At 42.2% G+C, this 14675-nt stretch overlaps 1 protein-coding gene across 1 annotated transcript; it reads right to left on the reverse strand.

Annotated features, from left to right (window-relative positions):
• Nucleotides 1-8726: 8726 nt before the first annotated feature.
• mstnb (myostatin b) lies at nucleotides 8727-12729 on the reverse strand. The gene is made up of 3 exons (XM_071921655.2): nucleotides 12270-12729; nucleotides 11440-11810; nucleotides 8727-10515 (listed from the first exon to the last, which is right to left on the reverse strand). The coding sequence occupies exons 1-3, from the start codon at nucleotides 12646-12648 to the stop codon at nucleotides 10135-10137; spliced, it is 1131 nt and encodes a 376-aa protein (XP_071777756.1). The 5' UTR covers nucleotides 12649-12729; the 3' UTR covers nucleotides 8727-10134.
• Between the last annotated feature and the right edge of the window lie 1946 nt (nucleotides 12730-14675).

The following is a 14675-nucleotide window of genomic DNA, read 5'->3' on the forward strand; positions in this document are numbered from 1 at the left end:
GGTGGATTGGATGCTCTAAATTGCCCATAGGTGTTAAAGTGAGTGATGTGAAGTGATGGACTGCCTACCTGTCCAGGGTGTCTCCCTGCCTTCTGCCCAATGCATGCTGGGATAGGCTCCAGCCCCCCAAGACCCTGAAAATAAACAAGTGGGTAAAGAAAACGAATGAATGAATGTTTCTCCTATGCCAGTGTAAATGCTACCTATGACATCGTACACAAACGCTGCACTCATATTCACAAAATTTCATGCCTCCCAATCTTGAGCTCTTCTAGTAAAAACTGTTGAAACCCATTCCAGCTTATAAATACTTAATTTTTCTCTGAATTGAGAGAATGACAAAAAAATCTTTGAATGAGATGTGAAGCAAGGGTCTCTAAATCTGTCACCAAACCCCAACACTGACCATCAACACCAAACTTCACACAAGGACTTAATCAAGCAACTTAAAACCATAAACCGTACCATGGTCCACATGGGACCAACTATAAAATCTTTGTTGCATCTAAGTTTTTTTTTCAGCTGGTAATTGGTGGTGCCTTGCTGTGACTGCACACTTTTTTGCCAACCACAGAAGAGCCAGTTAGTTCCTTTTATGGGCTTCAGGCACACACTAATGTGATGGGTGTTAAAAAGCCACAGGTTCGCAAGTGTAGGAGAATTTACAGCCACACCACATTCAATTTCATGGGTCAAAGGCATCCACAGCGGGGTCATCAAGTCTACTGTTTTTAATTATTAATCACTTGTCAACAATTCCCAGAGCAAGTTTTGAAGTTATATTCCACCGCATGCTTCTTGGGGGGATACATTTTAGGTAATTAGAGAAAAGAGGAACTTTGGGCTACTGGGAAGAAAATACCACATGTATGGTTGAGAGTGAACCAATGAAACTCACAGGGCAAATAGCTTAGGATGCCTCTAGCAAGCCATGAGTATTACTTTAGCTGCATGCCTGTCGGTCATGGGGTGTTCCCAGCCTTCAAGAGAATCAAACCTAGAAATCTTACACAGCCTCCAGTGAATTTCATTGATTTATTATTTATCGTGAGCTTTGAAAAGTCTTGATCTGGCTCATGTAGTATTATTCAGTGACACAGGATATTCTGAGCTGGCAATTTCAGACTACTACTTCCCACTTCTATCACTCTGATGGATCCAGGGCCAAATGGCCACATGCCTCATGAGCTAGGTTTGATAGAAGGGAAAAATAAAGGGCTTAATTTCAATCTTCAATCATCTAAAATGTTACTGTTTTGTGAGAAAATGTCTTTAGTCAACTAATAAGATCAAGAAATAATCCATAGTGACATTTACTATGATGTCAGCAGTCAGTTTGTCAGAGCGTTGTCCCATTTTTTCAAGTGGTGGATTTCTCATTTTGTAATGGAACTCATCAAATTGAATCCCTCTTCAGTTTATGTGGTAATGGGTATTTGAGAAAGAGAAACAATGAATCTGTATGTCCTTACTAATAATAATTAATAATAATGTGATATTTTATCGATCGCCACCACATAGCGAATCTTTTCGCTTGCCCCCTTCCAGCTACAGAACCTGGAGCTGGTAGAGATCGAATGTTTTGCTCAAGGACACTTCAGCAGAGCAGATGCTTGTCGACACAGGGGCTTGAACCCAGGTCTTCTGGCTGAAGGACGATTTCCAGCCACCCTAGTTACTCTACTCATGGTACTACCAAATACTCTATTCGTATTAATACCAAGATAATGATTGCTTTTCAAATTAACATGCCATAAACATTTTGAGGCATTTTCAAAAGTTGGATTTCCTTCCATATCAATAAACGTCAAACCTGTGTCCAGACAGTCTGCCTGGACTTATCCACCAAGGCCTAATTCTGGAAAATCCTGCTTGCCGCATGAATGTCACTCAACCCGTAGCTTCTTGTAAAATTGTGTGTAGTAATCTGTAAAAATGTACCATAAATATTATTTCTGAGACGTGAGAATCTATCCAGCCATCTGACACATACCTGATACTACTCTACATCCGTCTGTGGGAAGAGCATAGGCACATCACCGGGAGACAGGAGGTTTCCATAATCTGCCTTCCCTCCGTCTCCTTGGAGGAACATCTATTCTTCATCACTGTCAACTCACTGTCCCCAGAGAGACCATGCTTCATTGCCTTGGACCTTGGATGGCTTGGGGCCACATTTTTTGCTAGTCACTAACCCCTCCTTCCAAACAAACACTGACATTGAGGCATTTTGTAAACATATCTGGAGTGAACACCAAATTTGTCCTGTCCAAACTTCCAGTAGCTTTAGAAAGTCATTAATCATACGATAGTTTCCCAGAGGTCACTTTCATTTTTGGGATAGGAATAGTGATTCCTCATCCCTAAGTGAAAAAGCAAGCGGAGTGCAGACGGGAGGGATAAATCACTTGAGAAGTGAAGACAGGTAGCATCCAACAGCTGGCCATCTGGCCCTTACCGTGTCCCAGACTGGCTGATTTTATTACTTTTCATTGCTTTCCTTGGACCCAAGAGAGATTTTCATGAACAACCTGTCATCTGGCCTGAGGTGATCATCCTCTGCTGGTTGTTTAAGTGATTACAATGTGCATACAGGTATCCTGAACATCATGCACTGATAAGATTAGGAGGCTTCCCAGGGACACATTTGATTTACTAAGCACAATGCTCAAGTGGGCACTGGGCACTGGTATAGGCGTTTAAAAGGAATCAGACATGCAATTAATACAACTGGATCTCAGCTGCTGACTGTCGAGCTTCATCTCACATTGGTGGTAGCACAAAATGTTGCCTTAAATGGTGATTTGTTTGTTCTTGCTTGCTTTTAAATGTATGCATTTTTATTATAAAGATATTAAATATATCATTTGTTGTTCTGCAAAACACTTTAAAATTAATTAATTTTGTCAAAAGCACTTCAAAATGTATTTATCTGGCTTAGTAACAGGTGGATAAAACCCATTTTTGAGTGTTTCTTAAACTACAATCAGGACCTAAAATAGGTCACTGACCAATCTATGACTTAATGATTTAATGAGGCAGTGTGACACAAAATTTCTCACATTTGGGTGCAGGGCTGAAAAAGCTTTATGTCTAAATCAATATTATATTAAAGAGTCTCATCTTGTCTGTAAGACCTCATCTTCGTCCCCCATACCAGGAACTTCTGGCCTTCCAGGTTAGAAATCACAACCATGATTTTTCCAGCAGTGGAGGCCGTAGGCTTGAGTCTTTGACCTCATGATAGTGTCGTACACAACAATTGGTAACAGGTGGCAGTTGTCTTGTCTTCAGACTGTTTAGAAGGTCAGGAAAAGATCTTCAGCGGATTATCGCTTCAAGCGTCCTTTGGGTTGATGTTTATGATTACAGCAATCTGTTGGTCATGTCACTTCAAATCTCTTCGTGGTTTGACAACTTCATCTGTCACCATCACTCTTGAACCATGCTGTTGTCGAGGAAGTCCTTTCCCGCAGAGGGATCTGTCAGCAGCAGCACTTCTCCAGACAGACGGTATCGTTCGCACATCTGTTCAAGGCTCCAGATGTTTTTGAATGCACCTGGCGAGCCCCTCTCCCCCTCCCCACCCGTTACCCGTGGCCTCGCACCACGTCCACGATAGGGCATCCCCCTCCTTTGTCCAGATGTGGGGGGAATCTTGAGGCCCTGCTGTAGAATTAGAAGGGATAGAAAGGTTGCTCCTGAAGCACTATGGTATAGCTAACAGAGAAGCTACACCAGAGGGAGTGCATCTTGCCATCAGCGCTGTGCTGCTGTGATGCTCTACCTGCTAAACACAGCGACCAGCGCCATAGCCTTCTGATTATCCATTGCCCTAATGTCACTGGCTATTCCCAACTCATTATGCTTTAGTAATATTATTTGAATGCATTATATGTAAATCATCATGATCTGGGCAACAGGTTATTTAACATTTAGCTTGTTAATTACATATTACCATAAAACTGAAAATACTAGACATATATTGCACTTGGCTCTTATATGGGTTTGGGTGGACATCTAATTATATCCCCAAAATGAGTTTTGGGGATATTATGGATTCACCCCACCCGCCGCGTCGTCCGCCGCAGATATTTCGTGTAAACGCGATAACTTGAACAGTTATAAGAATCTTTTAAAATTTGGTATGGACATTGATGACCCCTAGAGGAAGAACTCTATTGATTTTGATGTGTTTATGATTATAATCGGCCTGATGGTGGCGCTATAATTAAAGGTAAAAAATAAAAAGTTTAAAGGGCTGTATCTCCCACACCGTTTGTCCAATTTACATGAAACTTGGTACACATGTTCACCTAACCGTACTATTTGAAAACACATTTCCTCCTACACCGTTTGACCGATTACCACCAAAATCGGTCAGTAGCATCTATGGTCCTACACTCTTTAATAGATTGTTGGTATCTACTGTAGTTTTGAAGATATTAACTTTTAAAGTTGTGAAGGAGGCGTGGCCTATAAACTAAATTGTTATAACTTTGTGATAGATGGTCCAATCATCATGAAACTTAGACAACATGTTCAGATATAATGAATGAACATGTGTGCAAAGCCATTCAAATATTGACCAATAGGGGGCGCCACAAAGGCCAGAAAACTGTATCTCCTAATACAATAGGTGAAATTGCACGAAATTCGCTACACATGCTCTAGGACCATGTCCTAGTAAAATCTGTGGGTGTGGCCTATGACATTTTGGCTTATAACTCAAACAGAATTTCACCAATCACTATGAAACTTGGCAATCATGTTCCAACCTTTATGTTGAACATGCACACCAATTTCCATACAGATCTGACAGGATTTTGCCCAGCAGCGGCATTTTGAGTGTACAGCTAGACACAGTAAAGCCAAGTTGGATATTGACACCTTTTAACTTGCTATTACATTGTTCAGTATCAGAACTTGATAGCTTGGGGCCTGATGGCTCAACAGCCTAATATGACAAAACTGACAGTAATCTTAATGCAAACTTCCATGTTTCAGTTCTGGCTGCTGTACTGGCATGAACCCAGCCATCGCCGCTAGCGGCTATATTTAATTAGTTAAATTTATTATTGAGTGTTAAAAAAATAGTTAAGGTACATAACCTTTATTATTGGGGAATGAATTGAATGGCTTTTTATTACATTTGACTTAATGGGGCCTTCGAGGATTGGGGAATTTCGGGGATATACCCATGCTGTCGGCCCCGACAGCTAGTTTATTTTATATTGACCAAATAACCAGTCTATTTGAATTTTATTTAATTTCTTAGGATTTACATGTAGGCTATATGCTAAATAATTGTATGCCAATAGAAACAATGTGTTGTTGTTTCCTTGATAATCTTTCCCATTCACAAAATGGAATGAATGCTAGCATCAGCCATCGGGAATTGGATCTAGGCGAATCTTGGCGCTAGGCGCTCTTCGGTTGCTGCCATCGGACGCAACGCAGTGCAGACAGTAGCAGGGTCAACTGACTTTTAAGGGAGCGTTCACTCGATGGCAGACGTCCGACGGCTCCAGTGTAGCTTGGCTGTAAGATGGCTGCTATAGAATATCTGATAACTTTGTCAAGAAAATGACATTGTTTCATGTGCATGAGACTTGGAAAGTTCAACAAGCTGAAACTGGAGTGTCCAGTAAAACAATGCTTTTCCCCTGGTAACACATCAGCTCTGTCCTTTGCCATGACAACATTATCAAACACTCTGTGGCAGCCATATTGTGTGCCAGCTATATGACCGGTCAGTAATGAGGACTTTAACACGAGTGCAGGTTCTATCCATTCAGATTCTATGAACCTTGCACAACAGGAATCCAGTCCAATAACGGGGTCTCCAGCTGCCTTGGACTACTCCCCCACCCCCTCCCGCCCCAACATCCTTCTTCCCGTTCTCTCACTCTCACTTCCTCACCTGTCAGAGGTGGAATGTCGTTGGCGGATACAGTTCTCCAGGGTCTGACTCTTGACAGATGTAGCGATGCTCAGTCAAAATGTTTCCCAGCTCCTATTCACGAAGAGGCCTGAAACAAGCAGACAGCAACAATTACTGCAGGACCGAACTGATGCACCCTGTTGCGCTGAACATCACTGACACAAAACAGGTTGCACCGGTCCAGTCTGCTCCCACAACCACAACCGTACCTTCAGCCGCAGTGAAAAGGACGATTTTGAAGGAAACGATTTCAGGTGTCTTGGTGCCTCTGTTGCCTAAGGTGCATACCATGTGTTTACAATGTTGTGGGTTGTAAGTTCAACTCATTATCTTTGTCTCATTCTGTCTCTCTTAAGGTGCATTCACAAAGATGTGGGAAATCGAAAGGTCAGTGCTGGAAAGCCATGAAAACAATGTTAATTTGTTTTATTTCCTAAAGCATTCTCTTGTACACTACCATGGCAGGTATCCAACATGTTGACATGAAGTTTACCTGAGTAACGTACATGCTGGACTTGGGAGCTCACTTAATAACCAGTCAAATGGGAAATTACACAATGATGCTTTCATATTCTCCCAAGATTTTTAAGACATGCATATAAATGCACCTGTACAGGACTTAATTTGGGGTTAATTTGCACGTCAGATAAACTGCAAATGGAAACAACACAGTTGCAGGCAGATAGAGAACAGAGGATAGAGATTACAGATTGTAAGAGGGTTCTGTCCCATGCCCTTACAACCTCCGAAAACGGTCATTTCCAGCTTTGTGGCATCTGAATCCCCATGGAATTGCACATCATTTGCAGTTTCTGATGACAAATAACATGATATATAATCACTGTAAAGCAATATGGTCTAACCTTGGGACAGAAAGTTATGCCCCTGCACACTAGTGTTGTGGTTTTAAGCCTCATAGTAGCCAGTTTTCCCTGTCATCACATATGTGCTATCCACACAAGCTTTGGAATATCTACTGTCATTTGAGATGTGACTAAAGGCTAATTACATTATCATGCCTATAGGTGTACAGGCATATGAAGGGTTGATAGTTGAAGGGACAGTTGTGATGTAACGTCACTTCTCCAGTTGAAATAACTGCAAATTGCCTACTAGAGGATTCATAGAGGATTCAAGTTTGCTGCTATGTTTTTGTTGTGGTTCAGATGATCTACCTCAGTTTCAGAAGCATGCATTGAATTTCACACAATTTTGTCATATATATGTATTACGAATTACACCCAATTTCCACAGGAGGACCATTAAAGTTTAATTTTATATTAAAAGGATTGATACAGCCACAATGATTTATTGCAACTAGCTGCCCATTGTGTTTAGGTAATGTCATAGTTTTCAAAACCTATTTTGGAGCAGGTTAGTGCAGATTTACATAGGGGTTAGGTGCCTTTGCCCAGAGGCACTTTGGCTGTACTGGTCACTGTTGGTACCAGAGAACGAATCGGCAACCTTTTGGCAACTATGCAGCTAGCCTGTCACCTAGATTTTAATGCAGTCTTATCATGATAAAAGCAGTATGGAAACCTTTTGGTACTGGTTTATCACAATATATGTTTAAAGTGACTGTATGGGCTTCACTTCCAAGAATTAACCCAGGTCATATTGCATAGAGTACTTAACCTTTACTTTTCCTCAGGACTCCCCTCTAGAGTACAGAGCTTTTCATTCACTTGCTATTTTACACCGTCCCCAGCAGACAGAGACAGCAACAGGAGAAGGGTAGAATTTCAAAACCTTCCTCAGGGAAAAGAAGTTCTGTGGATCCACTTCACCCTGGGTCTGGTGCGACCAATCATCATGGCAGCTTTCCAGCTCCCAGCAGGAAAGGAAGTGGCTCTCGGGGGCAGTGCTCAGTTCGCCCTCTACTGGGCGGAAGTCAAGCCTCCATGAAGCCGTCAGTCGAATAGGTCATGCTGTCAGAGCACGCCAGAGTTCACATCCTCTCATTAGACTGCAATGCTTTCAACATCCCTGACTCCAAAAACCCTTTCACTGGAAAAAAGCAAAGTCAGGGAAATTGGGCCGAATTACACTTGCAATAAAATAGGCTTACGATGATGGGATTGTGCAGGTGTAATCAGGTGTTGTCATTACTTCCCTGCACACACACACACACACACACACACACATGCACCCAGCGCACACTCACACATTGCTCATGTAACTCATCGGTTTACACCATGTGTTGAAGACATAAAGATGGCTCAGCTGCTGAAGTGTGAAATGCGGCTGTGATGTGACCATGTTAAGGTTCCTGCTGCTTGTTGTGTTGTGATAATGAAACATCAAGTTTGGCTATGATCTGTTAGTCAGCGGACACCATGCTGGCTCTGTACTCACACTAGAAACAAAGCCGTGCCTTTTTATTCTTTTGACAAACTGCAAGAGAATTGAGTTTTATACTAGAAGCTTGCTACCTTCAATGTCCTATTTAAAATATGTTCAAATGATGCTTGCATGTATTGTGCCTGATATGATTTGTTATGAGAATACATGAAGACATGGTGTCCTTTACATGTTTGTCATAAGAAAAGTCAGGAATTTACATGACCCTGGCTTGAGACCAAATGTACTTGAACAGTTATGTAACGATAACAGTCTTAAAGCCACGATTTACACAAAATGAGCAACATTAGTTTCTCGTGAAGTGCAACTGGCAGGTCATAGGATTTAGAATAGATAGAAAAAAAAACTACTCAAAGAAACAGAACTTAACAAATAAGCTAGAAACTTTATTTGTTAAACAAGTATATAGAGTTGCTGTTGTACATCTTTTTTCTTGCTAGTTTGTGGTTTTATACATTTACCAACAGTGGTTCAGAAAGGCAACTGCTAATGGAAAAAATGGCATATGTATACAATACAAATTAGCAAACATATCAAAATCAGTTTTTACAACTTTTGTAGCAACCAATTCTTTCTATTGGTGTGCCATAGTGCAAACTGTGTTGTTTGTAAGACAGAGTTTAAGCATGATCTCAACATTCATAGATCTCCATAATCCATTTCTCTGTCTTAAACACATCTTCATGTGTAGACTGCATTCATTGTGCCTTCAGTTCAAGTCCTTCTGTCCAGTAATGTGAATTTACAATCAGAATAATTCAAGTGTATCGGGCAGGTCAGGCTGTTTTGTTGGATAGTGAAGAGGCTTTATGATTGAGCAACATTGCTCCTTGGTTATGTGGGTTGGTGTGTGTATGTATGGCACGGTACATGAAGACCAGTCAAGACTTAGAGTGATGTTTCATATTGGTAGAACATTTTCACTTTCCAGCGTGCAAACCTCCGTAGAAGTTTAGGAGCAATCAAGGATAATATAATTCCTCAGCTCTCAATATTGATAATTGAAAACAGGAAAAATCAGTTCTTTAAAAGTTTGATCCAGTACATGACAAAGATTACCTGCGTTAAATATTCCAAATTTCCTGATGTGTTACGGTTACAATTTTTAGACTGTTTTCAAAATAAGAGCAATGACGCGGTGGTGACTACGGTTCCCCAGCGAATTTTGGACTCCTACAGAGGTATGTGTACTAAAAATGTCATTGTTCTACCAGTGTGAAATATCACTTTAAAGAGTCTCCAGCTGTGGTTTTCCAAGCCCTTTCAAAAAGTCCATGAGGATTCCTGGTTTCACTCTGAAAACATAATTCTCAAAATGATTATCACAAACGTATAGCTTAGCAAAAGGTGTAATAGCCTGGAAGTGGGTTAGCAGTTAAGGTGGAGTGGGAAAGTGAGGAGTGGACGGCGTATGTGCATGTTTGAGTATATTCTGTCAGCATGTTTGAATAAATGGACAGAGCACAGAACATTGAGACAGATGAAAGAGTTTTTGGATAACTTTATAATTCCTGTCTACATCCACTCCCAAGTCCAACATGCGTTTGTGTTCCTGCATCCACCTGACCTCAAGCCTCTATGGCTAAGATGTCACTGGAGGAACGAAAAATAAAACAAAAACTAAAAACAACAGAATGCGATATGTCGGTTGTGAAAGCGCTGCTCAGCGGGAAGGTCAGGCTGTTTGTTGCCTCTACTCTGGTTCTATTGCACCACGTTCTGCAGGAAAGCACTGGTAATGGTGGATCGGTTGTGTCAACAAGTCTGAAGTTGGAGAGTGGACTGAGCCACAGCCCCCCCCTCCTTGCCAAAGCCCCCGTCCCGACTCACGAGCAGCCGCAACGGTCCACGACCATGGAGGGGATCTTGCCGTAGATGATCTGCTCTTTGCGGTTAAAGTAGAGCATGTTGATGGGCGACATCTTGGTGGGGGTACAGCAGGGGCCCGCGGACCCTCTGGGGTTCGCCTTGTTCACCAGGTGGGTGTGCGGGTACTTCTGCAGGTGCATGTACTCACACTCCCCGGAGCAATAGTTGGCCTTGTAGCGCTTGGGGGCAATAATCCAGTCCCAGCCGAAGTCTTCAAAGTCCACCGTGAGCGGGTAGCGGCAGCAGCGGGACTCTGGCGAGTTCTCGTCGCAGTCCAGGCCCGAGTCTCTCCTGGAGCGCTTGGGGCCCTCTGAGATCTTCACCTCCATGAACGGTTGCTGAAAAGACAGAGTGTTTGTGAATACACTGAAAATAGCACGGATTGGTTTGCAAAAGGAAGTGTATGGAAGCATTTGATTTACATCTCTCATAATCTGCTGCCCTTGAACTTTGGGAACTGGTTTTCAAACATGGCATGATAATATTATGAAACTTGGAGAAATTAGATCATTTGACGGTTGGTTAGCCACAGCCGTCTAAGTATTCTAATTGCCTCAGAGCCCAGTGCCAGTATTTGAGCCGTCTGATGTGTTGGTCACTGATAGTACCAGTGTGTGTGTGCAGGCAATTACTCTGATTTGCACAGTCACACATAAGACTTTAAGGAATTCGGGGCAGGTGAACTTTTATGTAATCAGGCAATAAGATTTGAGATTATTGGTGGACTGGGCATGTGTCCAAATGCAGGTGAGCGCCTACATGGAGTCTGTGCTTATTATCAACTTTCATAGGTCTTTTAAATGTTGATTCCTTCTTCCTCCAGTGAAATACATGAAGGTTGTACCCCTGTGCTGTCTCTGCAAAGCCTCTCTGCACACAAAAACTTCTCAAATCCCATAATCAAAAGCTCTTATACAGTCCAATAGAGAATCCAATAGAGTTTTTTGAGAATCCAGTTGGAATCTGTTATTTTGCAACCACCGCTTTAGGACTTTTAGAGAGAGTCTGAAAGTTTTTGTGTCTTATATGATCGCCCAATAGGACCTTTTCAGTCTGCTAAGAGTCGGATTGGAGTCCTATACTCAACCCATTCACCCGCACAGCAGTGAACAGGCTACTACTGCATAAATGCCACCAAGACAATTATTACTATCCATTTATCGTTGAATTAAAGTGGCACTGATTCCGACTCTGCTAGCTAATAAATACTCTTAGACATGAGCATAACGATGCCATTTAATGCGAAATAAAGTTCAGCTCACCAGTCCTTCCTCTCCCGGCTCTGCGGAGGTCACAGCCAAGTCATTTCCCCTCGAATCGAAGGCATTAATCTCGATGCCCCAGTTGGTCTCCGGCTGCCGCAGCCACACAGTCAACACTTGTTTGACGTCTATACTTTGCCAAGAGCCGACTCCGGCATTCACGTCGATCTTCAGGGACCGGATCCGTATGTGTCTGCTCCCGTCTGTGACCGGCATCAGGCGGGAGATTTGCAGGAACACTGTAGTCGCTTCATCCGCTGGCCGGAGATGCACCCAGAGTTGCGCCCGGACTATGCGGTTGGGTTGAAGCTTTTGACTAAAGGAGAAAAAGCAGCACTTTGGTACCCGATCCACTTGGACGATGGATTCCGCTGGAGAGAGACAGGGAGAAAAAAAAGGACCCCGATGTTTACTGATCCTGTGCATATGAAATTTCACAAACAAAAGTAACTGATTAAAAAATAAAGACATCCCTGATGTGACTTTATCTGTTCTATAACAACTAATGAAAAATCAAAATCCGGCAATCTGTTTGTGCGTAATGACGCATGCTGTCTAGCAAAATGCACCACATGTAGGCTACGAACCCCTAATATTTGAAAGCTTATCAATATGCACATTCCCAATATGAATAGTCTACCTACTAAAACCCACGAGTTGTCAAAATATAGTCTATCGATCTTGTGTAAACGCTTGGAAACGTGAACATGTGCGCTGTATCCCGTGCGTTAAAACCTATTTTGGAGACGATTGCGCTCCCGGTGCGCGTCCTTTGCACCATTCAGATAATGAGGAAAATGAAAACAAATTACACTGAAAAAAAAACTTACGTTCAGTGGCCATCATCATGATAGTCTCCGTGATGGCGTGCTCGTCGTCGTCCTCGATAGTCCGATCCTCATTGTCATCGCCAAGCACGTCGTACTGGTCAAGAAGCTGCTGCAGCGGCGGCGCCTTGGGCAGGAGCTGCTTCACTACGTCTCGGCTGATATTGGGAGCCTGTTTCAGTCGCAGTTTGCTTAAAATTTGGGACTTGATCGCGTTTAATCTCATGGTTTTAATCTGCTGCCGGACCTCGCATGTTGAACACTGCTCCGTGTCTTCTGTTGTGGTGGCTGCGGGCTGCTGGTGCGTCGCTTGGTCACCCAAACCCACTGGACCCAAAGCAATCAGCAAGCTAAGATACACCACAATCTGAGACAGATGCATTGTCTAAGGTGCGAAGTTTGCTTTAAAAAGGATCCCTTGGTGTGTGCTGGAGTTGATAGGCGACTGGACTGGGTTTGAAGTAATGTCCCACACTGATAGGCATCATACTTTATTAGCGCACACCTTTATATACTCCAACTTTAGCCTCTTTTGTGTCGTCTAATACTATGATTGGCTGGACTGGCAACAATGAATTTAACCGACTGACATGAAAAGTTTTTTTTCGCTGTCAAACCATAAAGGGATTGGGAACAGTTGAGACTGCAAGCATGTGCTAAACGTGTCTGCAGATGGATAAATTCATATTTCTGACAGGGATTGCGAAAACAGCGCAGGCGTGAGACCTGTCTGCCACGAAATTTAATTGGTGTAGTATGTAATATTCGGATAAACAAGCTATGTCTACCCCAAAAGGGTATATTAATAGCTACAAAATAACACGAAACATTCATGAAACAAAAACGTTTTGTCCATCATTGAAATAAAACAATAATATTTACAGTCTGTCTTAGGTTCTGAATAGGCCTATTTCACAAGACTGCGTTTTAAAGGTTACTTTTCTTAAACTTGCATCCTCACTTATTCAGTACAAACTGCAGGCATTCTGGGTGTATCAAATGTGAAATGTCTTCTTGTTATGTCTGCATTCCCTCTGTCATGATGTGTCAAGTCATGTGCCCGAGTAATAATGGTGTTGTATGGATGAATCTCTGTGGAAATGAATCTCCTCCTTGAGGACAAATAAAGCTCTAATCTAGTCTAATGGCAGTAAAACCCTTACTGTAGCCTGCGCAGTTCAGGTACCTACATACAGCTATTCTGGATTGTATAGGTTCAATTTATGCACAGAATTGATAATACAAAATTATAGTCGATAAGGTTGATCTTGACTCGAACAAATGTCTTTTTAAGAGAAGATATTTAGTGCCATCTTGTGGCAAAACAGCAACAGCCCAACTTTACGCACGGCGCTGGAAACATGAGCAGCGGTCCTGGGTGCGTTTGATACAACATCACATTAGAAAAGAGCGCAGAAGTTGGGCGGATGTCACACAAAGCAAAAAATATTGATTAACCTGCATTATGTCTAAACTCTGGCGCATGCTGAGCCGTAGCTGTACACTGTGTAGGCTAATTAAAAGGTTTTGAAAACAGAACATTTCCAGGCAGCCTGGAGGACTAATGTTGCATACAGCAGGTCAGTTGGCCCTTGGGTTTATCTGACAAGACGACTGCTGTGACTCTGGGAACTTTACAAAGCCATTGAGTTTTGTGCGTTTTGACTCCAGGATCACGAATAGACGGTGTCAACTCATCTTGCCCAGCGGTGTGAGCAAGCCAAAGGCATGCAAGGCAGTGTAAAACTAAAATAATAAAGTCACAATATGGCCATCAGCCTACCTGGACGTGCATCGCATCAGAAGTCCTCCAATGTAAAATCAAAGACTCAAAATCGCCATAATTTTGTTCTGAAGTTGTTGTATTCAACATTACCTGTGGTGACAGTCGTCTTACGTTGTCAGAATTTGTAAAGTCGATTAATACATTTTCATCTCATGTTGCTCCTCCATGCCGTAAGATGATGGATCCCTTCAACTGAGGGACTGTGCCAATAAAAGTCTTGCCTTACTGGTATTACAAGGCCCCGAGTTTCATGGAAAGAGAGTGCCAATGAATGAATGAGTGCCTGTTAGAAGTGCAAATACTCTAAATGCAATCCAGATAGATAGATAGATAGATAGATAGATATAGATAGAGCACCGAGTGAATTTAAGATAAACAGTATTCCTAAATTTTGCAAAGTACTGGGGGTAGGGATTGAACTGGATACTAATTTCATCATGGTTATCATTATTTTCATTTTTATCAGCAATAGAGCTGTTTCACCTAACATACATACACAAGTCTCCATCTGTAACTTTATACACACGAGGAGGAGGAAGGGTTGTCTGGAGAATTCACACAAATGCAATGCATGCTGGGAAGTATGCAAATAAGATAACAATGTTTCTTATTCAACTGTTAAA

Source organism: Centroberyx gerrardi, chromosome 10 (genome assembly GCF_048128805.1).
Source record: "Centroberyx gerrardi isolate f3 chromosome 10, fCenGer3.hap1.cur.20231027, whole genome shotgun sequence".
Lineage (NCBI taxonomy): Eukaryota > Metazoa > Chordata > Actinopteri > Beryciformes > Berycidae > Centroberyx > Centroberyx gerrardi.